The sequence below is a fragment of the Patagioenas fasciata genome, chromosome 19 (assembly GCF_037038585.1).
Source record: "Patagioenas fasciata isolate bPatFas1 chromosome 19, bPatFas1.hap1, whole genome shotgun sequence".
NCBI classification, from domain to species: domain Eukaryota; kingdom Metazoa; phylum Chordata; class Aves; order Columbiformes; family Columbidae; genus Patagioenas; species Patagioenas fasciata.
Window position 1 is genome coordinate 10,612,389 of NC_092538.1, and position 27,943 is coordinate 10,640,331.

General features: G+C 41.1%; 1 protein-coding gene across 1 annotated transcript in view; it reads left to right on the plus strand.

Annotated features, from left to right (window-relative positions):
• PPM1E (protein phosphatase, Mg2+/Mn2+ dependent 1E) overlaps positions 1–27,943 on the plus strand; it is a 57,279-nt gene that overhangs the window by 19,760 nt on the left and 9,576 nt on the right. Inside the window, 1 exon segment of the mRNA XM_065852983.2 lies at positions 25,734–25,852. Within this exon segment, the coding sequence (XP_065709055.1) occupies positions 25,734–25,852 (119 nt within the window).

Below are 27,943 nucleotides of genomic sequence, written 5' to 3' on the forward strand. Positions count from 1 at the left end.
TTGTGCGCTGAAGATAAAAGTGCAGTAGAGACAGGGTATCAACAGAGATATTAAATCATCTTGGTGCTTCTCAAGTCCCACTCACACTTGGCCCAAAGGAAAAGATGTAGTGTGGGCTTTTGTTGCAATTCTCCTTTTCGTATCTCAGAACTGGCAGTAAAGCTCCTGAGCAGGCAGCCATCGACACTTTCAACAGGGTTTTCCAAGGCAGGTTAGAATTTTGAACTGTATTTCCTGAAATACAGTGGGTCAAATAGAGATGGGACAAGATTTTATTCTGTCACTTTCCTGTTCGTAAATATATAGAGACTTGGTTTTGTGTGTGTGTTGCTAAAGAATATCAGCGAAGTACAGGGTGGCTTTCTGTGGGTGTCCTCACAGAATGAGGGAAAATACTTCGTTTTGAAAAAAAAAAAATCACACAAATCTTCCTTTTACCTGGATTTTTTTCCCCAAAATGTCCTATTAGATCCTGATAAGATCTGTGTTTCTTTCTCCAAGTTTTACTTCTCTATGAAGAACATTATTGAGTTTGACAGGTATTTGGAACTCAAGGTGTGTGCAAGTGCATGGAATCAGCAAGCCAAAGTTAATCCTCATAATTTAGTGCAAGTCAGTCACATTCTATAATTATGATGGTAGCATCTCTGTGAATATTGCTTGATTTTGTTTATGCATGTACGTGTGCGTATACATGAAGAGTGTCAGGTTTTTCTTGACAGCTGCTGTTGCTGTGAACGCAGCTCAGATGCCTGAGTTCACAGTTCTCAGTCAAAAGATGTGCAAAGGACTATAGACTACGAGATAATATACATTTTCACATTCTATTCTGCGTGTTCGGCATCGCTTCATATCAAACAACAACCCATTTTCAAGTTTTCTCTAGATAAATGCAGAATTCTGTCCTTTTTCACCCCTCTGATGACTTAAAACACCAAGTGTCTGAAGCTACTGCATTTTCAGCAAACTTGTTCTTTGTGTGTGTGAAAATACCACTTGGATAGCTCTGCCTGCCTTTTTTTTTTCCCCTATTCTTTGTCCTATTTATGGTTTTGTTACAGTAGATTTCAAATTTTTATCTGTGTTTTTGTGAGGAAGAATTTGTAGTTTTCAGTTGCTTAGATCCACAGCAGCAACAAAATCCTTTGGAAGGACTTTTTCCAGGAAGCAAGAACGTGTTTATATTTGCAGTTTAAATTGCTTCTTTATTCACTTTTTTTTTCCCCTAGCCTGTGCTTTCTGTGTTTCCATAACAACAGAAAAACTCTTTCTATAGGGCCTTAGTATTTTTTCAGCAAAATACTTGTTTTGTTTCCCCCTCTTTTATCTCTTTTTTTGGGCTGATATCGAAATGAGTACAAATTGGAACCAACAGTGGGAAAACCGGTCCTCTTTTCTCTTGGTGAGGTTTTCACAGGTCAACATTGCTTCTGACTTGCTGTAATCAAATACGTTTTTTCCGGGGAATGTGCCCACAATCTTCACATTTTCCACAGCTTTTTTTCTGATTATTCTGTAGGAATATATCATAGCAACTCCGTCTCCAGCCAGAGAGCACCGAGCGGAGTTGCCAGCACCTCCTGAGCTTTGGCAGGAGCCAATGGCTTCAGATTCTCCTCCTTAAGTGTTGTTCTGAACAGGCGGGTTGCCCAAGCCTTGGCACCGGTGGCAGACTGCAGCGGATGCACCTTTTGGCAGTGCTTTCTGATGAAACGGCCTTAATTTTATTATTTTAACCACACTTGTCAGTTTGAAAGCATTAATTTAATTGTGTGTGTGTATATATATCTCTGGAGAGGTTACTTGTGACACAAAGTATAAAACACAGGGAAGTTTCATGACTTTTCATTGATTTTTTTTATTTCCCTAAGCTATCCTCTATTGCTATTTCTGCTTTAAATTTATTTAAACCTTAGATTTGTTAAATATCATTAAATTAATGTATATCTCCTATCTCATAGTGTCTGGTTTGCACCGTATCCTTAATAAGAAAAAAAAAGCGGTTAATAAGCATAAACTTACCAGTTGGAAAGACACTTTGGAAAACTATGTTGATATGGATGTATTTTTTCTCATGTTTGTGCATAGCTCTTGCTTTTTATTTTTTAAATATTCCTCATAAAATTATCACAATGTTAAACCGAAGGTATTTATAGTAGCTAAAAGAGCTTTGTACTAACAGATTTTTGTGGGTACCGATTCTAATACATGAACAGATGGTAGCACCTGCATAGTTAGAGATGTATGTGTCTCTTTGTGCAAAAAAAACAGGTCCTATTGTGTTTCTTAAGATTGATTACTGAGAGTTTACTTCCAGAAAACATTGCAGCGGCCTCAGTAAACACGAACACTAGACAGAATCCACATATTGGAAAAAGCTCTTCCTGTTGTCCTTGACCCCTCTCGCCAGGTTTAATTCTAAGGAGGCCTTAGCTTTCCTAGTTGCCTCCCTACACCCTCTGACAACAGCATTAGATTCTCCCCAAATGGCCAGCCCCTCCTTCCATGATCTATAAACTCTCCTCTTGCACTTGAGCACACCCAGCAGTTCCCTGTTTAACCACGCAGGTCTCCTGGCTCCCTTCCTTGACTTCCTACGTGTCAGGATGCTCTGATCTTGTGCCCGGTAGAAACAGCCCCTGAACACTAACCAGCTGTCTTGGGCCCCTTTACCTTCAAGCAGCAGAAAAGGCTGGTTGGTTGGGAAGGTGAGTTGGGAAGACGCGTGCTGCATACAGAGGTCACCACAAAGAAAGTCCAGTTCATTTCCTGTCCGCTTTGTTCTCATTTTGTGTGTCAAAGCTGTAAACCACACTGTCAAGCTGCAAGTATATTGAGGTCTTGGTTTAACAGGAGGCTTTGAATGTTCCACTGGATGCAGATCTTATTTCTGGTGGTGTTTCAATGTTTCCTTTCAGTTTCACAAAATTCATCGTAGTTGTTACCAAAGACCTCTCCCCTGGACTTTGGAACTGATCGTTATTCCTTACTCCATTTTATTTTCCACTTTCACTAGCTTCAGTAAGTATCTCGAGATGAGGATTAAAAAGATGGGTTGGAGGTCACATCATCCTCACCAACTTGTAATTATGTCCCTATTATCTCTAAAATCAAGACTGATCTTATTAAGTAAGGAGATTTCCCTCCCACTCCCTTGGGCGCGCTAACCTGATTAACACAAGGTCATTCTCAAATTCTGTAAGTTGCTTGAACTACTTGTTTTTTGACATATCCTAACAAATACATTGCTTTCCGTCCTGTGCAAGTAGGCTGCCCAACACGTCACATTTCTGAGGTCTGTATATTCTGCTGTGTACGTATCTTGAAGATCAACGCACTACTCTGCCATCTCCAGTTTTATTGGTGGCCCTTCAGATTAACCTTCGCATGGATCATGAGTCCAGGAGCAGGAGTGCTCTGCTTTGTCCTGGCTGCGTTCCAAGGCGGTTTTATTCTCCATGTTATTTTTCTTTATTTCCTTGCTAACAACAGCAAAGCATCTGAGTACATTCATCAGTCTCAGAGTTCAGAGAGTGAGTTTTAGCTACTGGGGCATCCTGGCAGACGTCTCAGGATGATTTCAGGACATTGGATTTCGTTTATTTCAGATCTCTGCTCTTAATTTTTTTGTTATCTTGCTCTTTATAGAGAATTGCAGCCAAACCACTGCCTTGGGCCATTTGGTCTCTACTTTCTGTGCTGCTTCTTGCATTGTATATTAAGCATCATGGAAATCACTGTTAAGTTCAATACTGTGTCCGGTTCTCCAGCATACAGCTTAAATACAGGCTCCAGTAGGTCTGCACAAAAGGCCACCCTTCAAAGCATGGAATTATGTCCATTGGAAGAACAGAAACACCAGGCATGTTCTTTGATATTCGTGGGTAATGGAATACTCTTCTGCAAGCTCTCCAATAAATTCAGCTTAGAAAGTGTCCACAAAATTGTTGTCCACCACTGCTCTCTAAATCTTCTTGGCATCCAAGTCATACTCGGTAAGCTTTTTCAGAATGTAGTAGTACACTTTAACATGTTGGGCAATCAGCTGGGAAGGAAATTATTAAGAAAAAAATAAGACTGGTTTTGCCTTTTGTGTTGCTAACTGTTGCCTTAAGCTGTAGGCGTCTGTGTGAATGTGAAATGTCCCAGGCGAAAGCACTGGCAATTTACCTGTCTCCACATGACATTAGTAATTATTGATCAGCAGATGCAATCCGAACAATTCTGTGCTGTTTTAGAAATGATGTAGGCGTTGGATGCATTTACAGTAATTACGTATTTACAGCTAAAACCAGAGAGAAAAAGGATACAGGACCCTGTTCACGAAATGTCATGCCCTCCTCTTTCATGCCTGCAAAATAAAGCAAATATTCTTCTTGTCATCCATGTGCACCAGGCACATATGCAGTTATTACCTTTGTATAATATACACACTGCACATTTCCAGCATCCCACTGGAGTCTGTTTGCTATTTTTTGCCTGTGATTTCAGTTTATAAGTAACAGATCTTTTTGGAAACAGCGGGAGAGAATTTTTCGGGAATGCACGTAGCCTTTTGTGACTCCTCATGCTCTGGGAGACTTTGTGCCACTGGGACCTGGTCTCTGCCTGCGGGTTTCACCAGGCTCTGCACAGCCCTGCTGTTTATGGGAGAAGTGGTATCTAATAAGCATTAAGATATAATTCATTCTTTCCTAATCCTCATGGGGAATGAACAATTCACTTCAGTAATTCATTATAATGATATTATATTCTAAATGATGGTGCAATAATAATAAATACATTGCTGCACAGTATAAAGGAGAGGTTTGAAATAAAATTGTCTTCTCTAGATGTCAATTTTGTGTTGCCTTGTTGTCTGATCTCTGTTTTATGTATGATTGTGACCAGAGCTCCTAATTGCCATTTCCAGCCTTACAGATATGGGGACAAAATTACACATGGCCTAATTCTGCAAGGTGCTGAGATTGCTCAGCTCTTTTTCTTGTTTTGGAGAAATCGGCAGGTTCATCACTGGTTTTATTTGCTGTTTTTATTGTTTGAGAAACTTTTGTAGAGGAAGATGAGAGAAGTTCGCTGTTACATTTTTACAGGTATTTGGGCATCAGAGCTGCATGCTCTGGGAAACTGGGAAATCGCAAGTCAGGTTGTTGATGCTCTCCTGTATTGGTAAATTTTAGACAAATTTAGAGGACATAAGGTGGTGTCTCCTGAGCTCAAAGATCTCATTTCTGAAGACTTGTTGTACCCTTGTTGTTTCAGACCTGGCAGGAGGAGGAGGAGGAGGAGAAGGAGGAGGAAGGTGTGTGTGTGTGTGTGTGTGTGCATGGGGGCAGTGGGACACTCACTGCTTCCAATCAGATTGTTACTCATTTTACAGTTTTGCCCTGTAATATATGTTTTATACCAGAGATTATTCAGCTCCTGAGCCTGCTGGACTCTGACATTTTCATTATATTAAAAGCTTATGCAAAGACAGCAAATGAAACACCTTTTCTTATGAGTGAAATTCAGACAGACAAATCCAGCTGTTGCATGTAAAAATAGCTACAGATGTCCTCAACAGGATAAAGGTTTTCACATGTTGTTATAGTAACAGAAATTCAGTAAACTTTAAGATTAGATGTTGTCTATTCTTTCTAAATTTCCATTAAAAGAAGCGTCCCAAATAATTTGCTTTTTTCAAAAGAAGCACTCAGATTGAATTGGAAGAAATTGTTGAGTGTTTACAGGCTGTATCTACCACTATTGCATGATATGAACCACAATGTAACATTTTTTGATAAGTGCTCTAGTGTCAGCTTGAAATATGCTTCATGTTACCCGAATGGCATTTTGTAGATCTCTTCGTGCGGGACGTGTCTTACATTATACACGAATTGTTAACACACACACACACAGAGTAAATTGTACAATCACATTTTTCATGGAAATAGTTGTATTACGCCTGAAAGTCTGGAAGTACAATGAGGAATTTATGCACACAGAATCATAGAATGTGTCAAATGCCTTTGTCAAGTCAAGGTAGACCACGTCCACCGCTCTGCCATCATCCATCCATCTTGTTATGTCCTAAAAGCAGATGCTTTGTTTTTCAGGACTGGTATTCTGACTTGAAAACATAATTATTTCCCATACGATTAATGGATTTCTTTAGCACATGTCAAATCAGCTCATTCTCTATTTTGCAGCTGCTTTTGCATTGAGAGCAATTTGCATTCTGGGTATTGCCCCACGGTTCCTTTCCCTAAATGCAGGGGATTGATGTATGTGGCAACAAGACTAATATTTCATTAGAAAAGCTTATAGTTCTGAGTGCTGCTTATTTTGATATGGCTTAGGCTCTGTCTCCCTTTTTTGCCCTACATTTCTTTGTGTTTTGTTATCTGTCCTAATTTCATAATAATATAAACAGTATTTAAATAGAAATTTATCACCCAAACTGTGGAACTTCACTTCGAGAAGACCCAAATTAAGTACAGAGGTGTAATAGTTAAACATGAAAATAAGTTTCCAGCAGACCTGTTCTTGGCTATGCCAAATGTTATTTCTCCAGAATTTTTACTGTCTCCTACCTTGTGCATCAAGTCTTTCATGAACAGCATGGATTTTTATTTTAGATCTGGTTCACATGAGGATAGTCCATCAGAGACATCCTCCCTGGCATGTAATTAAACCAGTGTCCTATCTGCAAAGGAATCCTATCCTATCTAAAGAATGGACCTGATTGTATAAAATAATTCTGCAACTTGGGAAGGACTTTGCCAGATTCAGATCAGGAACACACAATCCCCCCCTCACTCAATGACCTTTCGCATTGATTTTCTCATTCCCTGCTTTCATTAGCAGATAATAGCCCAGTTTACAAATACTGGTAAATATTCCCATGAAAACAGTCAAAAAGTCAGCATGAAAATCCACTTAGAATTAAATATTAGATGTAGTTTCAGTTAATGCCGTCATATTCATTCAGTGGGACTTTGCCCAGTGCTTAGTAAACAAATCCAAACAAATGGATGTGAGAGCTTTCCGAGTGCAACTCTTCTGGGTTGCCTGCCAGCCTTTCCATTATTCATAAGCAAGAGTTTTTTAATAAGTTGACCTGTTTAATGATAAAAATGCCTGTGAGTATAATTAAATTGAATTCTGTGCTTAAAGTGACCCTCTGATTCATGGGCATTTGCGGCGGAAAGAACAAAAATAAAATTAAAGCCTTATTGAAAGGTACATTAATTAAGTCTCTGGGTTCTGATTATCACCAGCTGGGATGAGAACAGTGGATAGGCCAAGAATATCTTTTTTTTTTACAGACAGATGTAAAAGGGTTGGTTCTTCACAGTCTTGCATCTTTTTACAGCCAGAAAATGAGCAAACTTGACTGAGGAACAACCCGAAAATGTTATCGCCGGTGTAAACGCCTGGTGGATTTTGCTTTGGGAGAGAGTTGGTTTCTCTTTCTCGGGGTGTTAAATGGAAACATGAGACAGAGCAGGGTCTGGGCTGGAGAAAAAGATGGGGGATTGGACTAGATGATCTTTTGAGGTCCCTTCCAATCCCAAACATACTGTGATACTGTGATCTTCCCCAGGCAGTCAATATATTACTTGGTGCCTCTTTTGACTGATTAAGTAACTTATCTCATTCTAAAGCAACGCCTTTCTATTGCTTTGGACTAAGGGCCTGATTACAATTCTTAATTAGTTCCCTAAACTCCCATTGATTTCAGCGAGAGTCAGGACACACCAATATCTTTGTGATCAAGCTCTACATTCCGTAGCCAGAAGACACGGTTATGTAGGGCAGGCGCTGGAGGGGCACACGGCATCGCACGCTGTTACTGCGGGTTACGTTATGAGGTTAATTAATAAGGGCTGTGCTCTGGAGATGCTGTGTCTCTTGAATTACCCTCCTTCCTTTTCAGGAAAAGAGCTGAGGGAAATTTTGTGTGGTTTTAATAGAATAGAAAACCCATAGAAAATAGGGCTGAAAAGCAGCTCAGGAGGTCATGTAGCCCATCCCTCTGCCTCAAGGTAGAACGAGCTAAATCGAAATCCTACCCTGAGAGGTACTTTTCTGACCTCGTCTCTGGATTCCAGGCAGCGGAGATCCCGCAGCCTCCTCGTGCAGGTTATTCCAGTTCTTGGTGATTTTAGTTACAGGTGGGAGGTTTTTCTTACCACCCAATCTGAACTTCTGTAATTTTTTTCTGATATTGTTTGTCTCTTCCTCATTAACTCAGAAGACAATATAATGTCTTCATCTGCCTCATTGTTTCACATGTGAATTATAATGTTTACTTATGCATCATCATTTATTCATGGGTAAGGTTTTCCAAACTTTTGATCATTCTCATTGCTCTCCACTTGCTGCCCTCTGACATTTGTGGGTTTAAAATAAGGCCTTTATTTGTAGGGTAATACGTGATGCCCGAGTGTTCGCAGGCTGGAATTCACTGGAGGGCTGTGCTGGCACAGAACCGGGGCCCAGCAGTGAACTGGGGCGTGCATTCCCTCCTCAGCCATCTGCCGCTTTTTATTACAGCCTCCAAATCCTTCGTACTTTGATCTTACGTTTTTCTCTTAAAATCTGAATGTCTTGTTTAAAAAATTTCTTCCCCAAAGGGAGGTTAAATTATAACCAGTAAAAATGTCGGAATGGCTGAAAGAATGCGCCTTGCAAAGGAGTCGTCTTGATGTGAAAATCGTTTGAATTTTGTTCTGCCAGGTTCGATCTGTTCTTTTAGGAAACTCTTCTCAACAGCGTTCTCGTGCGTGCTCCTTGCTATTTCTATTTCTATCCTGGATCTCTTACACACAGAAAGTGATCGTGGAGCACTGGGGGTTTTTTGTGCCAAAAAAGCAAATGGATGATGCTTTTAAATCTCTTCTGCATTTGCCACGCTGAGAATCCCGATATCTTCTGGTGAGTGGCTTAGGCTTCACCTAGGTCTAAGTTACTAAGGTTTGAGTTTACTGGCCATAATGGGAACAACTCGTGAGTATTCATTGACTGTTCCACTGTTTGATGATGCACTATATCAAGTCTAGCAGAACTTTTAAATAACTTACACTATTCTAATTTCTTTTTTCTTTTTATATTGAGTTATATTAACTGCTGAGTGTGGCTGCGATATGTGCACCATCCCCTTTAAGAGAGGTAAAATCAGGTTATCAGAAATGGCGCGTAGTGGTATTTAAAATTTATGTGACAATGATAGAATGGGCTTATGTATGTTTTATTTGTTTAAAAGCAAGGCAGAATCGTAACTTAGAGTTTACATATTATGCATGAACAACCTTGAAATATTGTGCTAATGGTATAAAGGAGAGGGCAGTGGAATGGCTTTAAGAACATATTCTGAAGTTAAATTATGCATTTTGCCCAGACCGAGCGCTGTGTCTGTCTGGGGGCTGATGGAAGTTCCACTGGAAGACTCAATCCCATCCATGCAGTGCAGTGGATTCGGTCTAAGAACCTTTTTCTGTCTCAAATTTATGTAAATTTAAGTGTCTCCCTGAGTACTCCCACTTACTAAGGGTTTCATCAGGAAACAACATAATATTAAATACATGTAGTGAGAAATAAGCTTACCTCTTTTTTTTTAATTGGTTGCTGCTTCAGATTCCTTAAAATACTATGCTTCAACAGGCATTTTATTTCCAACAGTGAAACTCTGAAGCGGATACATATAGACTGGATATTGGAACATGCTGTAGGACAGCCAGGACTTTTTTTTCCCCTCTAATTTCTGACCATTTGACATTTCTTATCTTTTTCTGCACCTTCACATCACAACGGTCCCTTTTGGAGGAAATAGTTTGTCCAGGAATGATGTCCCAACAATGTTGGGAGGTCGTCCTCATTAATCATCAGCTCGTTAGACGTGGGCAGCACCAAGCAGAGGTGTGAGCGGAGGAGTTTGTGTTGCCAGTGCCTGAACTTTGGGGTGGGATGTGGGAGAGGAAAAGGTAATGATGGAGAGGAGCAAAAGTCTGATTAATTCTACCGTCTTGGTCCCATATTGCAGGCTGGGGGGATGCAGGAGCTTCTGCAGTCCTGACAATGTTACTGGTTCTTATCAGTCTTTCTCCCCGTTTTCCTTTAATGAATTTTGGAGAGCAGCTGCAATGAAAGAGAAATTCTTTCTAATTTGGAAGTAAAATATATCAGCATGTCAATCTCCCTTATGAATGAAATGCCTGAGACATTTGCATGATAAGGAGGATGTCTTTAATTATTGTAGTAGCAAGGATGCAAATTAATCTCAATCATTCTATTAATTTTCTTTCTTTCTTTCTTTCTTTGGTAAGGGTTTGCAGATATCTAAACCTGAAGAGTTACTCAGACGTGTCTTATTGTACGCTTTTATTCTCTTCCTTGCAAACCTTTCATAACCACAACTAAAAGTCAGTGAAAAGCTTTGATCACTGAGGTGTTCAAATCAGTAAGATTTGCTATTGTTTTCAATTGAGATCACATTAAACTCAACACATGCACTAAAAAGGCCATGTATACTCCTCCTTTTCCAGCCTAAACCAAGTTTGCTAGCGAAACAGACATTTTTCTTCCTAACAAGACTGGATCTCTCTGTAAGAAATTGCTATAAATGCTAATATTTGCTTGCAGTTTTTCCATTTCCCTTCTTGCCGAGCAGATTGGGGCCACACATTTTGCAGGAGGGAGAATTCTGCCGGAATCTCCTTTGTTCCTTTCTGCGGTTCCTGCGGGAAAGGGGGCGTAGCAGCGATGGAAACTCCTCCATAAACGTGGAAACCCCCTTCCCTCATGCCCAGGACTGTGATTGTTTCCTATGATGCCGCCTAGTGAGGATTAATGACATTTTCATCATTTTGTTTAAGAAAATAGGGGAAGATGAGAGAAATGAAGCGTTAAAACAAAATTAGAGTGTAGCCCCCTGGATCAGAAAGCTTAAGAAAATAGGTGATTTCCCCTTCCGTGTGGCCTAAATTCAGCTCGCTTTTTTCCTGAGATCACGGTGACTCACAGCTAAGAGGCAAAGAGACTCATGAAGAGTTGTGTGGTGCTGCACTATTCTTGACAAGCTATGCTAAACACCAAGAATTAATATATAGCTAGAAAGAGGGGAACGGGGCAGTTTTCCTTATTGGATTTTTCCAAGCTGCTGCCACAGGCTGTCCCTGTGGGAACAAGCGGGATCTGTCCTGCTCTGAACGGCAGCACCGGGTGGATTCGCATTCTTCTGGGCATTGTTTTCCCTTTCTTTGTTTTGTGGTTACTTGAACTTATATCTCTCTTTTATTGTCATAAGCGTTTTCTTTTACTGCCCTCTAGCCCCTATGGAAGTGTATCAGTGCTAAGGCTTGAACCTGGCTGTAATTTACTTGGGAATGAATAGATATTCTTGCTGTCTTTTATACTGATAAAAATCTATAAATCAAATGCATGATTTCAGCAAAAAAGTGGTGTGGCTGATGGTTATGTAACCAGCCTTGATCAAATAGAACAGGTTGAATATTAGAAAAACACAGAGTTTTGATAAAAGGGTGAGATTTTTGTCACCAGTCCATTATCGTTTTATAACAAAGCTGTAACATATTGCACTTGTTTCATTTCCCTGATCCCTGAGGCGTTCATATTGCTGCCTTTGCATTCCTCCTTATTTCATATTGCTACATTTTATTAATCTAATTTGAATAAGGATTTTAGTTTTGAAATAGAAAAGCAGAGCTAATGAATACATGTCTAATCATTATAGATGGTGTAGGACTGAACGTACCTTTTCTTCTTCTTACCCCAATCCACAAAAAGGGCTGCAAAGCTGACCCTGGCAACTCCAGGCCTGTCAGCCTGACCTCGGTGCCTGGCAGGGTTATGGAGCAGATCATCCTGAATGCCATCACACAGCACCTTCAGCATGGACACAGGATCAGACCCACCCAGCCTGGGTTTAGGAGGGGCAGGTCCTGTCTGACCAACCTGATCTCCTTTTATGATCAGGTGACCCACCTGGTGGATGAGGGGAAAGCTGTAGATGTGGTCTATCTGGACTTCAGCAAAGCCTTTGACACTGTCTCCCATCATATACTCCTGCAAAAGCTGGTAGCCCATGGCTTGGACAAGTGCACTCTCTGCTGGGTTAAGAACTGGCAGGAGCGCTGGGCCCAGTGAGTGCTTGGTGAATGGGGCTGCATCCAGCTGGTGGCCAGTCACTAGTGGTGTCCCCCGGGGTTGTTTTTTTCCCCTCATACTAAAGGGAAGAGTTGAGTTTAATTATGCAGGGTGCTTCATTTGCATGGCTTGGAATTTTTAGTGTCTTCAGTTCGTGCCAAATCAAGCCCCTAACTTTTCATTCTCGGTAACTTTAGGAAAGATTTGGATCTAGATTACTCTTTCATACCCCCCTGTAGTTTTCCATCTGTTTGTTACAGTACTTTTTAGCATAAGACTTTAGAATAATATCTGTGACCCCATGGATGAAGTAGGATTCCTCCTATATGCTCTGTATATTGCGGCAGCAACTGATAATGGTCCATCCCACGGCCAGCACTGATGTTCTGGTTTGTGACCCCGTCTTGTCCCACTAACCTGAGACAGAGAAACGAGAAAGTCACACAGTGCTGTGGAACTGAAACAGGAGACAGATGAGGAGTTCACTGGAGTAAATACCATCATATTTTATTAGGTAGTCCTAATTTTGTAATAGAGTGTCCTTTCCCAGCACCTTCCATCCAAGGATTAAAATATAGTTTCCAGGTATTAATGAATTAAATTTCACAGTACTCTTCTAAAGTTGTAAGGCAATAAACCTATTTGACATCTGGATGGATGGATGGGTAGAGATTAAATGATTTACTGGCAGAAGTGTCATTTGTCAGATGCAGAACTGGGAGCAGTGCTCAGTCTCCTATCACGTTACATCTCCCAATTTACCGCCGCTGTGTTATTATGACTTAAATCTTGTTTCAACAGCAACTTTTCCTGTGTTATCTCTGAGCTCAGCTGGTGTTCCTAATAATTTTTTTTTCTTGGTATATTATTTTTCAATCTTACCAATCGCAGTTGTGTCTTTCATGTTGACTCCATGCATCATTAAAAAGCTCACTCGTGTAGGTGCACCACCTGGGTTTGTATTTGAAAACTCTCTGCCCTTGAGGCAATTTTTGTGCTGCCTGACTGTACTTCTGATAGATCCAATTGCCTGCGAGTAGCAGTCTGTTACAGCTACACCCAACAAAGAGAATTCATTGCTCTATTTCAGTGTGGATTTAGAATACAGATTTTGTTTTCTTTTTTCACATTTGGTGCGTTGTTGACAGTTAAAAGCCCTCGCTCTCTCATGGCTCTTCTCATGGTCTGCCACCTTCACAGAATTCTCCGTTCCTGCTAAGAAAACGTATTTAATCTCCGCTTGATTGCCTTCTCCTGAATTTGTTCTTTTGTGATTACATAATTACTATTCTAGTTTACTGCTACCCTTGGTCCAGAGCTGTGCCTTTCAGAGGCCTCTTTCCTTCATTCTTCACGGCCATTATCACTGGTACAGTTAGTACCGGCCGTGTGTTCTGGGGGCAGAATTGATCGCATTTGTTATTTTCGAAATATTACTGGGCTCAGTGTTTTAACAATGGCTTTTTGGGTTAGCTACAGGCCTTTGTGTGACATTTGATCTTCTACCTCTTTTCATAATCCTCCCTCTTCCTTTTCCCAAGGAGTCTGTGGTGGTTGTTCGTATTTAAGTACACATGTATATATATGTATTTCACCTACAGATGTTGAGTTTTTCCTTCGAGTCAGTGTCTCAGTTTAATGCTAAAGAATGGTGAGAGAAGGGTGATGTAGATCGGGGGATGAGATACCAAGGTAGTTAGATGATTCTAACCATTCTTATTTTTATTGCAAATACAATCGTAGGTGTAGAAAATCAAGATGATATTCACATTATTCTGGTTAAACTTTAGCTTGGAGAACTTCAATTCCTGTATAGATTCCTGCTGGTTTTTTCGACATGGTCCATTTTTTGCTGTTGTGTAATGTTTCTATCCATGGTTAGCAATTCGCTGGTTTTCATCCAAGGTAGCTTGTATGTCAGTGCTTGGTAGAAGTAAACCTTTATTTTTAGATTCTAAATCATTTGGGGATATATAAAGCACTGTAGATATAGAAGACAATATTTTGTCTCCAAAAGTTCCTTATTTTTTATTAATGTTTTGATTTCATATTCTTTCTGTCTGCATATCACTGGCTCCCTGAATATGTATTAGTGTGTAATTGATAGTGAGACTCCTCAGTAACTCCCTTACCTGACTGTGGCTGTGATTCTGCTCCGTTGGAAGCAGCTTTATCCCACTCATCACCGGCTGACTCAGTCCTCACTCCTCTATTATTTACAATCCCGCGTCACGGAGCTTCAAACAAGTTCTGTGCTGTTTGAGGAACACGTCTTCTCATCCCAGTAAGTTTTTGCCAGCTCCTGAATTGACTTCCAGATGATGTTGCTTGTTTGCATTTCTTTATCTTCCATAGAAATAAGGAAACCCTAAGTTTTACACATGTATGTATTACATGATTCCATGTTCTGCTGTATGTTTGACTATACGCTGGGTGGATTTAAGTCCAGGCACTGGGCAAAAGCGAGACAATAACACAGATCTTCATCCCTCTTCCACCTTTATTTTACTCGGGCTTGTGTTGTCTACAGGCGGTTGGGTGCTGCCTCCTTTCTTGAGGTATTGTGTAACAGATTCTTCCTTATATTTAGAACTCGTCTGTCTTCTGAAGAGATCATGGGTTTAATAATAAACTTGCGGGAACAGATCACAATCTTCTTGGGGGGGGGCTTAGAGAGGAAGAGGAGGTGTTGGGTTATTCTTCCATGAGCTGCGTGGTAGGAGGCAGCATTATGGCCTCTCAGGTGAACTGAATCTGTTAATCCACCATTGCTCATACGAAATAAAATGGAGCAAATAAGATTTTTAGAAGTAAAAATTATTATTTTGCATAAACAAAGCCCCAAATTTTGGTGAATGGGCAGGTAGAATTTGCGTTGTTTTGAGAAGCTGATGGCAGAGAAACGACGTCTATAATCTTGCGAGATTACTTTGTAATGTCACAGCTGTAAGAGGTGACAGCTCTTATTTTCAGCTGACCTTATAACAGTGATTGGAATGTGTACACAGGTTTGGTTTTAAACAGTGCTGGAAATAATTTTAGGACATGTTTTCCAAGTTTTAAATAATTCACTGTACCTTTCAGGGTGGGAAAAGCGGCTACAGCACTGCAGACTTGTTCAAACCCCTCAGCTTGTTCCGAATCAATTCATACAGCCTTTGTGCGCAGAAAGAGCTATATATAGCTGCACACTGCAGGCGAGCCGTATGGTACGCAGGCTCAGGACCGGCTTTACCCACAGCAAAAGCCACATTCTTCATCTTCGGAGCGTGGTCACCCCTGTGACACACGGCAGCTTCAATACAACAGTCCCAGGAAAACCAGAGCGCAGATTTTAGATGAGCCTCTGAGCTGGTGAAGGGGGGAACTGAGCGCAGGGATCCCCATCGCTCGAGCCTGCAGGACGGTTTGGATCCTCGTTACTACAACCTAACATAGTGGAACCAGGTTCAGATGTCTTAACAACCTGACGTGGCCTGGAAGTGGGATTTCCCCACCCTGTTTCTTTAGTATTTGGTCAAATGGAGTTTTTTGAATTGTTTGGGGGTTTTTTGCCTCTCCAGGTTTTCTTTTTTTAATTTTACTCCTTAGACATGCTACAGTTTGCAGCATTTCCTGCCATAAATAGATCCGCATAGAAAGCGGAAGGTGAACTATAAAAGGAAAACTGTTTGGTTTAAGCTTATGTTGCTACAACTACTCCTCCAGTTCTTCTCTCGGCAGCACTGGAGTGTAAATCTCTCCTTGTCGTTTGTGGGCACGGTTCTCCCTGTGGATGGTGAGGATCCCCCGTGCGGAACCCTGTGATATCAATACCAGGTGGGAAAGCAAGACCTTCCCCAGATTTCCACCCAGACATAGCTCAGCAGAGGCACGTTATCCCAACAGTCAGTCAAGAAAGAGCACAAACGCAACCACTGTGTTGAACATAATTTGTCAAGTATTGTCAGGATAATTTCCATCCTGTTGGTTCTTTTTTGTGTTCAGTGTTTCATGAAGCGATCTCTTACAAAAGAGACACAGAGGAGAGACAGGACTTGGGATTTCAGTGTTCCACCCTTGAATGTGGAGTTGGATTTGCTCTTGTAAAGTGGAGATCTCTGTGCTTTATTCCCAGCTGAAAGGAGGAGGGATTGTAGGCAAAGGAGAAGAGAAACACTGAGTTCAACACTATGAGATGCTTTGAGATCATTAACTGGAAGGCATAAAGCCATGCTAAAGAACATCTAAATAAGTAAGCTCTAGTTAATAATACTAAATAGCGGTTTGAATGTGACCTGTTCAATCAAATCAAAGTCTATACCTTTTTTTTTCCTTTTATTTTTTAATGATGGACTGTATTTAGGAGACTCTCTCTTACCTGCTTTCATGAATGTGGTTATTGAAGATGGATAGTAGTAGGTTTGGCTGTTGTCTCTTTAGGAAATCTTTTAAACCAGGATTGGAAGCAGAATATTTTATAGTCAGTGGAAAACCGTCCAAAGGCTGCCATTGTGTCATTCAGGCAAGAGCGACTGAAAGCCCTAATGCATTTTATCTGCCGTTCTGTTCCTCAACACTATAAATAATTCAGATCTGTTGGCTTAACTACTACTGGCAACTGTTATTTATTAAGAATGACTGAAATAACCATGTGGCTCAGTAGAACAGAATGCATTGGGGACTTTAATGTGAAACAGAATAGCTAAAACATTTTGATTGTCCTGTAAAGAAAAAACCTAAACCCCTAAACCCGCCAATGTTGTTTGCAGTTCTGCAAAGGACAAGTGACAGTGGGAATTAGGATTTGATCTTTCCAGAGTGAGTTAAGGTTTATTCCTTTGAAAGAGCACAAGCCCTGATCTTACAGCCCCATTTACCCACCGGTGTCTTGTTCTGTCTGCATCAATGTCAGTGAGTTTGAAATTGAGTTTCCAATAAAATCTTCATTTGCCCCACTGTATAATGTTTGAATCTACTTGTATGTTTGTCTGTAAAATTATTTTTAAAGGTACTGTGTACTCTTTTGTGTTTGCTTTTAATTTGATTATCTCGAATGTCCTGCTAAAGACAAACAGGTAAAAGAGCAGCAGCGTTTTCCTATGATCAGGGCAAGCGAATTGCTGTTCTCTCATTCCATTCCTGGTTTAGGGTTAATTAATAATATCTGGCCCTTCTTGGGCCATCATTAGAGCTGAAATTGCTTTCCAAAGGTCAATATCATTATCCCTATTTTGCAGACAAGACCTGAAGTTGTTGGAAGGCGTAAGATCAGGCGGGTATCGCTGCAGCAGAACCGAACGTTGCCGCGGAGCAGCAGAGGCTTGGCTGTACATCATAAGATGTATTGCTGTGTAACACCAGAACGCTTTTGCAAGTCAACTGATTATAAATGGTGCATTTGGAATAAATTTTGTATCACAAAAGAGTTGACATCCAGGACTCAGATGACTAATTATCTAATCTTACATCTGGCATAAACACCCAAGCCATTTGTATGATGAACTGCGTTTCACAAGAGCGAGAGAACATTCTCTGCTGACTCAGTGGTCATAAATCTTCTGGCGTGTGTTTTGCCTTATATTTTGTATTTGTTCGATGGGTTGAAAGAAGTGATCAGATGTCTTTTGAAAATCCTGGCCTGCAGCTTTTATTTTTTCTCCTTTACATGAAAACAAATATTACAATACAAGCACAATTATCGGGGAACTGTGTGGTCACCGAACGCTGCTCATCTGAACGGGCCCTGTCGATTCATTGTCTTCACCCCTGTTAAAATAAGTCATTTTACATTTATTTGCCTCAATGACGATCTGCGGTAGAGCTATAAATGAAGGGAGTGGTGTGTGCGGCTGTGCAGCATTTTGTTTCATTTGTTTGAAATTAAGTCATTAACTATAACAGCACAATACATTTTTCTTTTTGACTAGCAATCGGAGGACTTTGGCATGTTAATCTGGTCTGAAATAGAACAGATGCTCTGCATTGGGCAATTCTTATTTAACTCTGATTTCTAAACACATCGAGTTTGTATGGTATATCTCTTCAGGTTAAGGGAAGCATCAATGGAAGTTTATTTTTAACAGAGAGGAAAAATAAGAGATGCATCAGTAAGTAAATGATATGTCTGAACTTCTAGGGCAAACACGTGCCCGCTGTAACAAAGCTTTCTGCAACATGAACTTTTCTATAGGGTGTCATTAATATTTTGTAGTAAGAGAAGTCATCAAGAACTCCAACCAGCACATAAAATACCTGAAATAAAAAGAATATATGTAAGTATCTTCAGAGCAAGTTTGGACGCACATTGATTTTAGACAGCATCTCGTTCTGCCTTGACAAAGTACAGGATTTATAAATTAAATTTTATGTATACTGTGTACGGTTTTATGCTGATGTTGGCACACTTTCAGATGCAAAATTAGATTACTTTTTCCAATAAGGGAGCAAAGATTGAAGCATGGATTCCTTTCTTTGCTAATGGACCTAGTAGAAAGATATTGAATTATGCTGACTTCCAAATTGACTGAGAGCCAAAGAGAGAAAAATCAATGACATTTTTAATGTCCTGGAGAGCTTTTAAATGGGCCACACTCACCATGAGGTAACTGGTGTTGACATTGGGTTTCCAGTTAAGAAATGTATTTCTTCAGGTCAGCGTGCACCTTGTGGGCTTCGTTACGGCTCCAGACACGGAGATGCTAATTAAGCAGTGACAGGTTTTTGGAATGGCAGCCGGAAGGCTCTGGTTCCAAGGTACGCGCGTCACTCCAACGCCGAGTGTTTCTGTTGGAACAGACAACGCACCCGGTAACCTGCAGGGTAACCCTGTAAAACAATAGCAAGAAAAGCAGAAGGATCTTTCATCTCAGTATAAATGTATGGATTATTCCAATAATTTTGTTTTATTTTGATTAACTAATGAGAGGGTAAATACAATTTTTTTTATTATTCTTATTATTATGTGCTTGCTTTTTCATATGTGAGCCCTAGAGATTTAAGCTTTATAACAAAAGTCCGTCAAATAGGTGGCTTGCTAGTATTTCTAAAATTTTATAATAACATTTGTATAATTTTGTAAAACGCGTTTTATAGCAGCAACTAAAATGTAATAAAAAACTATCCAGTCCCTCAGAGTCTTGCCACTTGGGTAGAAAAGGTTCTGATTTAGATGGGGGAGACTCCTATAAAGATACATCCTCAACGTCTCACTATTGTAACTGAAGTTGGTGGATTCTGGTCCATTTCTATAATAAAATGGTTTCCTTTTGCATTCCTTTCGAGTCCAGGTTTACGTTTAATAACGGATGGATATAATACGGCTGTGAAGGACTCCAGTCCTGGAATATGATTGTCAACAGCAAACTTTGTGTCTTCAATTCTCTGATGTAATGAAGAAAACTATCACACAGTCACTTCTGGGAATTCAATTTCTTGCAGTAATTTGGCTTTCAGCTGCTGGAAGATTCATCTTGAGTTTTTAAGGGTTGTTCATGTTACAGCAGATGACTCCTGTCATTTTAAAAGCAGCTTTAATGCGGGTGGCATCAGCTCCACAGAGATTGAAATATAAGTAACCTCAGAACTGCCATATTGTGAGAATGAGTTAGAGAATCATAGAATTAGGTTTCAAAGATAATATACAGACAATCTGTTCAGCCGAACAGCTCTGCAGAAGCTGTTTTATGTAGTTTGGATTCTTCACAATTCACCCCTTCAGTGTCAATTGTGTTTTAGTGGCAGTCATTAAATCACAAATGCTTGTGAGTGGTTTGTGGTCAGCAACCACTTATTTTTGAAAAGTACACTGGCCTTCACGATATCGTACCACATCAAAGAGACTAAGGCCGCCTTTCTATTTTGTTTTGCTTACATGTTGTTGGTTCTGTCTCCTGCCATGTGCACTCGCCCCTGCAGAGGAAGGGAGCAGTGACTTGCTACACAGCAGAAAATGAATTGGAGGTCTCAGTCTAATTCATGTGTTGAAACTCTGTTTAAACTCAAGGCTTTCCCTTCATGACCTGTATTGTCAGGTGAAATTCGAGTAGCATCATTCCAAAAAGTCAACTCCAAAAGTTTGGTTGGTCAGGGAATCCAGGCTTTGCTGCTTGGTTGGGTTCCTCCCGCTGATAAGCTTAACCCTGCAGGCCAGTTCCAATGGGATTCAAGAGATGTGCCGAGGTCCCTGAGGACCTGTCAGTGGTCTGAAAATGAGTGGCAGGGTGGGTGAGAATGGGGTGGGCTGGTCCAGCGGGGTATTTTCACCTCTCTTAGTCACAGCTGCCAAGTGTGAGCTTCATAGAAGGTTTTATTCTGTTTTATGAGACAGACTTTCAATGATCACAAATAAGTTGACAACCTGTATTATTCACTGTCAGCAAAATCTCCAAGCCTAATGAGAACTTGCAGAGGGAAATTATTGTTCCTATGGAACTAATTCTATTCTCATTCACTGTATTTATCTGTGGAGCCTTTAGGACATTTCTGAGCTCGTAGTCTCTGTAAATGCTTTGACAGGTAAGATACAGCTATTACAAAATACATATAGTGATAAATAATGTTGAGGCATCTTAATCCAGCAGTTGAAGATGTTTTCTGACAAGCAGTTCACCTCTGTATTTTTTTTTAAATGTCGAGTTAAGGTGGACTCAACTGCAGGAAATCGTCTATATAAACTTGATCATACTTTCTAGAATATGGCAGTGAGCACAATGCAAAAGGTTAAGTATTTGGTAGAAAAGCGATACCACCACAGTGTATGTATAGAATAAGGGCATGGTAAACACATTGGAAAGAGCGTATTTTTGTAATGGTTGTATATTATATTTGTGTTGCTTACAACTGTCACCACAAGGACAGAATCACTTTGGATGTGACCAGGCAGCTGTCTCTGGGAAGCCTATAGATAGCAGCTTCCTTGTGTAGCACATTTTCAGCTCCTTCAAACGCATTTATCAAGCATCTTTACTGTCTCAACACTGCCAGCTCAAATGACTTCTCAAGGAGCTCTGGTTATGCAGTCTTTTAAAAGGTGCATTGTTTTTTCTGTTTGTTTCTTTTCTGCGTGTGTGCTGGGTTTTTTTTAGTAACTCACTGCAGCAGCTAAAATCTAATGCAAGGTTTTGCCACGTGCCAGGGAAATAAACACACTCGGTTTGTCCACTGTGAGCCGGCTTTGAATACACATAAAACTTTCTCCAGCTGTGCAAAGCCACAGAACAACCCGGTCAGAGCGGAGCCCTGAGCGATGCTCTGTGGGCGAGGGGAACCTGCAGAGACCGGGGCTGAAACAGCATCCGCTCGGCATAATTACAAGATACATCCATAGTAATTTGGGGGTCTAAGGGCTGCTTAACAGCATATTCTTCCATGAGTCCTGTCTGACTCAGGAGTTGGGCAAACCAAAGCCCATGGGCTGGCAGCCCCGTCCTTCTGGGTGGCCACCGAAACAGCATGGGGGGTAAAGGGCCTAGGGATCTTCCCAAAGAATTTCTCTGCTCATTAGTGCTGCAGTTCACAGCATGGGAACTCTCAATAATAAAGACTTTAAAGGCTTCTTCAAAGAGCTTCCAGGCTGTATCAGAAGCTCCATCTGGAAGAAGTCTCAGGAGGCTTTGGAGTGTTTTGTAAATACAGGCTGGGGACAAATGAGGTTTTTCTTCAACTGAATCTTGCAAAACTTGCTTTCTAACAAGAACTTGCAACAGGCCGCATGAACGCAGGAGTGTTTACCAAACTGCATCCCTTGTGTAATGTCTTTTGGAAAGGGTGCAGTTAGCTTGTCATCCCTACTAAGTCTTTTACTAACACAGTAAATTATAGGCCTTATGGGAATGTGCTGTGCTTGGTTCTTTTCAGGTCATGTTCTTGGCCCCGCATTGCTGTGTGAAACTATATATGATGCTTTATACTGTTTGCCTGTGGATTTGTTTTGTGTTTCAGCAGATTGAATAGCATTTCTATTTAAATCGTGTTTCATTCTAAGTAAAACAATTGCCGTTCTGCAGTGTCAGGGGATTCTTGAGGTAATAGGAACACTGTGTTTTGTGATTTACTGACCGGTTTGGCCTTTGAAAGGCACCAGTAGGCTTCAGCTCATTTTTCGTGCTTTGTTTGGGTTGGTGATGCCTCACCAGTTACACCAGACCACGGCAGCATTAACTCTTCTCACACTGGTGCCGCTTGATTGTGTATTTTGGTGATGGGCAGTAAGGCGCCTGTAGCATCATTTTCCCATCAGCAACGCTAGTGCTCCGGGAACACCAGCATTACCGAGTTTTAACAACTTGGTGTCTTTTTTTTTGTGGTTTTCCCCTTTTGAGGTGCATCAACTTTTCTAAAAATGTGTTTGCTTCGTGCAGTTGTTGATGACCATGAGTTGGCTGCCTGCATCAGACTGAACCTGCCCGTCTAGAGCTCGTCAAGTGTGAAAGCTCCATAAATCTTGTATAGATTGAAAATATCTCCCACTATCATCTTGATATTTTTCCCTTCAGTTGTGCCCTTATCTAGAAATCTCAGAGTATTCTACAAATGCTGAATTAAGCCTTCTACAGCATTCCTCCTCCTCCTCTCCCCCAAGAAATGGCATTATCATCCCTGGCTTGTAGAGGAGGAATCAAAGGTCTGAGTGGCAAAGCGACGTGTCCAAGGTCAGCCACCGAATTAGTGGCACGGCTATGAATAGACAGAGGCATTCGAGCTCTTGGCTCTCCGCTGAACAAGATTGTGCCCTCCCAGTTTCAGTTTGTCAGAACTTAATGACTAATAACATTTGAGCACCTAGACTGTGGCAGAAGAATTTGAGCAGCCCGCAGGCAGGTAATCCTCAGTTACAGCAGGACACAGCGTGCTTCCCTGTCCCCGTACATCCTCTCTGCTGCTGCTTGTTTTGTGTCAAAGATGTGAGAATGGGTGAGAACCACCAACGTGGGGCTTTGCTGCTTAGTGGGATACCGTGATCACCAGACTGTTTGCTTTTGTGATAGAAACAACGATCCTAGACCTGATTCTCCATTTGTCTTGATGTAACAATAATGAAGTGTCCTGATAGTGGTTTGACTTCAACGTCTGATCTATTTAAAAAGAAGTAAAACAACCTCCAGTGCAGTCTGCTGTTCCTTGAAGGGGAGAAGTAATTCAACTAAAGTCCTCTCAGGAGCCGAGTAAGAGAAGTAAATGTTGAGTTGTGCTAATCAGGAAGAGGAAATCATCTGTCTGCATCTGGTCACTTCCCTGCTTACATGGCATAGTCCTCTAACGGCTACATAAGAAGCTTTGTGATGAACAAATGTCAAGGGCAATTAATTCTTCAGCAGGCAGCTGTTATTATTAGGACAAAGAGTGGCCAGACATAGAAGGAAAGCCTTCAGCTGATTTATTTCCTCTACCTTTTCCATCAAAAGTGATAAGCCACTCAAACCCCAACGGTGAACTTTCCCGCAATAAGAATTTTAAATTTGCCGTCTCTTTTTTTTTAGTAGCAGACCTTATATTAGATCTAAAGCACAGAGGAATAGCTCCGAGAAAATGTTTGGAAAACCTTCCCCGCTCTAATGCTATCAGGAAGGAGCAAAGTTGTGTGTTAAGCTGGTAACATAATAGTACGTGGGCTGAGCTAAGCCCACTTCAGACTGTTTTTCTCAAACTTAATTGATGGAAACGGCCCACTTTTAGGCTTGATTTATTACCTTAGCAGAGTTATTCTAGGGTTGCTGCAATGCAACTGTGGGTGTTCTGAGCACACCCACGCTGCCAGAGAATCAGGAAGGATGTACTTAAAATCCTCTAATTTATCTAATAACATCGTTAGCGGCTTTTTGTGTAGGTTTAGCATTGTGGTGGAAATGCACGCTCTGGCTGGATAAAGAGCTGCGGTGGAAACCGCTAGCGCTGGCTGCAGGGACCTGGGAGTGACATTTGGGGCTGATTGGGGACATACCCTGACCAGCCACACGCTGTAAAGGCACCTGTCAACTTTGCAATCTGTCACTGCAGCTAAAATATTATCTAAAATTCCAGGTGTGAATGTTCCTGGCCCTGGCTTTTCATAGACATGGGGTTCCCAGCCCCAGCTGAGCGGAGGTTCCTTGTGTCTGGGTTATTTTGCCTCTGCTGTTTGGGTCTAAAATCTCCATTTTAGCAACTGTTGTTGCCTCAGTTCTTAACCAGGTTCCCTCTTCGCCCATTAGTTCCTGCGACTGGTGTTCCTGTTCCAAGCGACCGGTGTCCAGCTTGTGTCTGTAAATGCGTTCAGCGCGGATTCTTCTGCTGCACCTTATTTAGGCTGAGCCTTCCTCTTTCTCTGCAGTTTTTCAGAACGTTGCTAACCGCTGGCATAATTATTCTGTCCCAGGCATTGCAGCCTCTCGCTGTCGTCGTAACATGGAAATTGCATGTAGCATGAACAGTAACCAGTATCACCGCTCTGGAGGATTGGAGCTAATAATAGACACGAAAAACCTGCTCTTTGTGAGCTAAATAAAGGCAATCAAGATGAGATGGAAAATCACCTTATACACGCGCCAGAAGCAGAAGAGGTCCCGGGGTGTTTCCCTCTCCCCACCGCGCGTTGCTGTGTGTAAATGGGATCAGAGGTGCCGTGTTGTGCGGGCAGAGCCAGCCCTGGGATTTCCTGATATGCTCAACAGTAAATAATGAGGGTCGGAGGACTTACTTTGCGTACATTTTCTTAATCTGTTACATACTCCTGGACTAGCGGATGCAAAATTCTGTTGCTTATGGACAGTTTCTGGGACTGAAGTGAGCTGGGCTGTCTCTGCGGGGTCCTGCAATGGACACATCTTGTGCAGGACATTGATACCCCAATGAGAACCATGGAAATGGGAATTTCAGGCTGTGTCAGCAAGAGACACCTGGAGAAGTTAAGGCAGACCAGTGGGAAATACAAAGTTATGCATAAATTAAGAGGTATTAAACTCCTCTTGAATGAGAGAATGTACATTAAAGTGGCCTTGGATTGCTATAGATTAATTAACCTTGGGAGATATCAGGTTTAATTAAGCTACAGTGAGTTAAAGCCACTTTGCTCTCCATAGAGATCGTTCATCAGGGAGCTTTTTAACCTTATGCACATCAACTTCGTAGCTCCTGTGGGTTTGCCTTGACTTTCGGTGTCCATCGGTGAGGTTTTGGACACTTGGAAATCTGAGAATTTCTCTTATCTTTTGGAATCCTGACTCTAATTCTTAGGAGAAACTAATGGGCTTTAGATAAAAATCAATAATGCACATGTAGAAAACGTGCACTAAGCACGGGCTGCATGACAGACTCTGCAGGGGGGTCCGAGTCTTGATTTGAAAAGCATTTAAATAGAGGTTATCAAATGGAACATTAAAGCTTAAGAACAGGAAACATAAGAGTGAAATGGGGTTGCTGGAATCTGTATGGTGGGTCTGAGGTCTGGCTGCAGAGTCGTGGTGCCGTCTAGCAAAGAATTGGAAGTTTAACAAATCTTGGTTCAAATTCCTCTTGGTTTATAGAAGAGTATTGTTACGTATTTCCCTGACTACAAGTCACCTTGCTAAATCAGATGAAAATATCTTTCTGTGAGTTTATTTTTGTGTCTCTTTTTTCTTTTCCAGTAACTGCCCTTCATTTTTGGCTGCTGCTTTGGCGAGAGCAACGTCAGACGAAGTCCTGCAGAGCGATCTTTCGGCACACTACTTACCAAAGCACGTGGACAACGCAGACGGGATCATACGTAAGTACAATTTTACGTGGCGTGGATCTTTCGTTTCCACTGCATACTGGAACACTTTGCAGATAATTCAGAGACTTTTAAAGTCAGCATTGGCTTCAGTGATCCATCCAGTCTGACCACTTAGTTAATTGAGGTTGCACTAGGTTTCTTGCAAAGGAATATCCCATATTGATGCAAAAAGATGAAGAATTCACCACCACTCCTGATAGAGCTAGTGGTTAATTTTAGTCAAAGCTTTCTCATATTTGAATCTGTCTAGTTTCAGCTTTTGCTATTGAATTCTTTCTCTATTTTTAAATGCATTTCCCTGGTTGTACTTGAGTCTTTTATCAAATTTTTCTCCTTAAGACCAGATGGAAATCACTCCTTTATTTAAGAGCACCTTAATCAGACTGTATCGGGTGGCCCTGAATTTCTTTATAAGCACTTTAGGCTTTGTGGTCCTGAGAAAAAGAATATGCTATGTGTTCCCCTTCTGTAGGTATTGCTGCCTCCTCCTACTGAGCAGGTAAATGGAATAGATTTGTCATTGTTCTGGCTGAGCAGCCTTCATTCATTTCAAATTGAGATCTCTGAGACTTGCATAAATATTTGACAGTCTCCAAGGAAATGTTGACTCAGCCTCCACACAGAATATCTGAAGAGTTCAACGAAAAAGAAAAAGAAAATAAGCATAAACCGCAAAACCCTCACACCTACAGAAACTGACATTTAAATATATCTAAATCTGTAATACAGAGATGCAAACATAGATTGATATATGTATGGGCTATAGCAGGCACTAAAATATAACTCCAGATGCAGCGTGTTGAGGTAAATTGTCACAATTAAGGTACTTGACAATAAAATACGCCTTTAGAGATGCAATATGAAGTGTTAAAATATGAAGATAAAGAGGGAGAGGGAGAACATCTTCTGGACAGTAGTAAATCACTACTTTCATATTAATACTGCAATTCCTAATAATATACCATAAGTGAAAATGTTTGAAATGGAGCATTAGCTCCAGCCGTGCAAGGTTTGGCGAAGAAAACCACAACAAAACCAGGGGGATTCATGCAGGCCTGAAGGAGATTTCATTGCAAAAGGTCAGCAATTCCATTCTAGCTGACTTTCCCGGCAGGAATTCTTTGAGAAACCTGGGCTGGTTCTGCTGTGACCGCCAGCGCCCAACCCGCTACCACAGGGACATTTCCTGGTCTGAAAGAAAACAAAGGGAACTGTAGCAGGTGATGAAAATGGGATTTCTGCGTCTTGAAAGTTTTGTGCTCAGAGTTCACAGTTTCTCCTAATGGTGTTTGGACTGCTGCAGAATGCAAACGCAAGCTCCATTTAACTGCCTGGTCTTGATACCCAGTTCTATGTCAGTTTTTCATATGAATCCAGAAAGATTTTTTACTCTGTATAATACAAGGAGACATTTACCCGATTTGCCTCAAGTTTGAATTTGCTAGAAAAAAAAAACTGATTCCAGATTTCCGTAGTGACATATTTCAGTCTGAGCAGCACGACATGACAAATGACATCGCAGGCTTGGGACTGGTAACAACAGCTCTTGGTGCGCTGGTGGAAAGGAAATCAGAAGCTTCATGGAAGAAGAATGCAGAATTACAAGAAGAAAAACTGGTTTGAGCCCATGAATGTAAGAATGCAAAAAAATGGGCCTGATGTATTCAGGGTGACTGGAGTTCTTAGATTAAGGAAAACCTTGGTCATCGGCTTGATAACATGTCTACAAACCTGGCTACTGATCCCTGTTGTCACACTGTCCACGTTTTCAAGAAAGGTCTCAAAATGTAGGTACTAAAAAGCAGAACCTGGTGACTGTTGTTCTCTCTACCCTGATATTTGTTCTAGAAGTCAGTTGTCTTTGGGAACAACAACACCTGAGTTGTATTTCCCACTAGCTGCGTTACAATTAAGCGCAACTTTCAACACTGGGGATTTGGGAGCAGCAGGAGGGAAACGAGATGCTCGGTGACACAACCACAATGACAGCTGAGTCAGCTCTGCCTCAGCGCTGCAACATTAACAATTGATGAGTAACTTACAGCTGCGAGGGGGTGGTTTGACTGTTGTTACGGGCCTTTC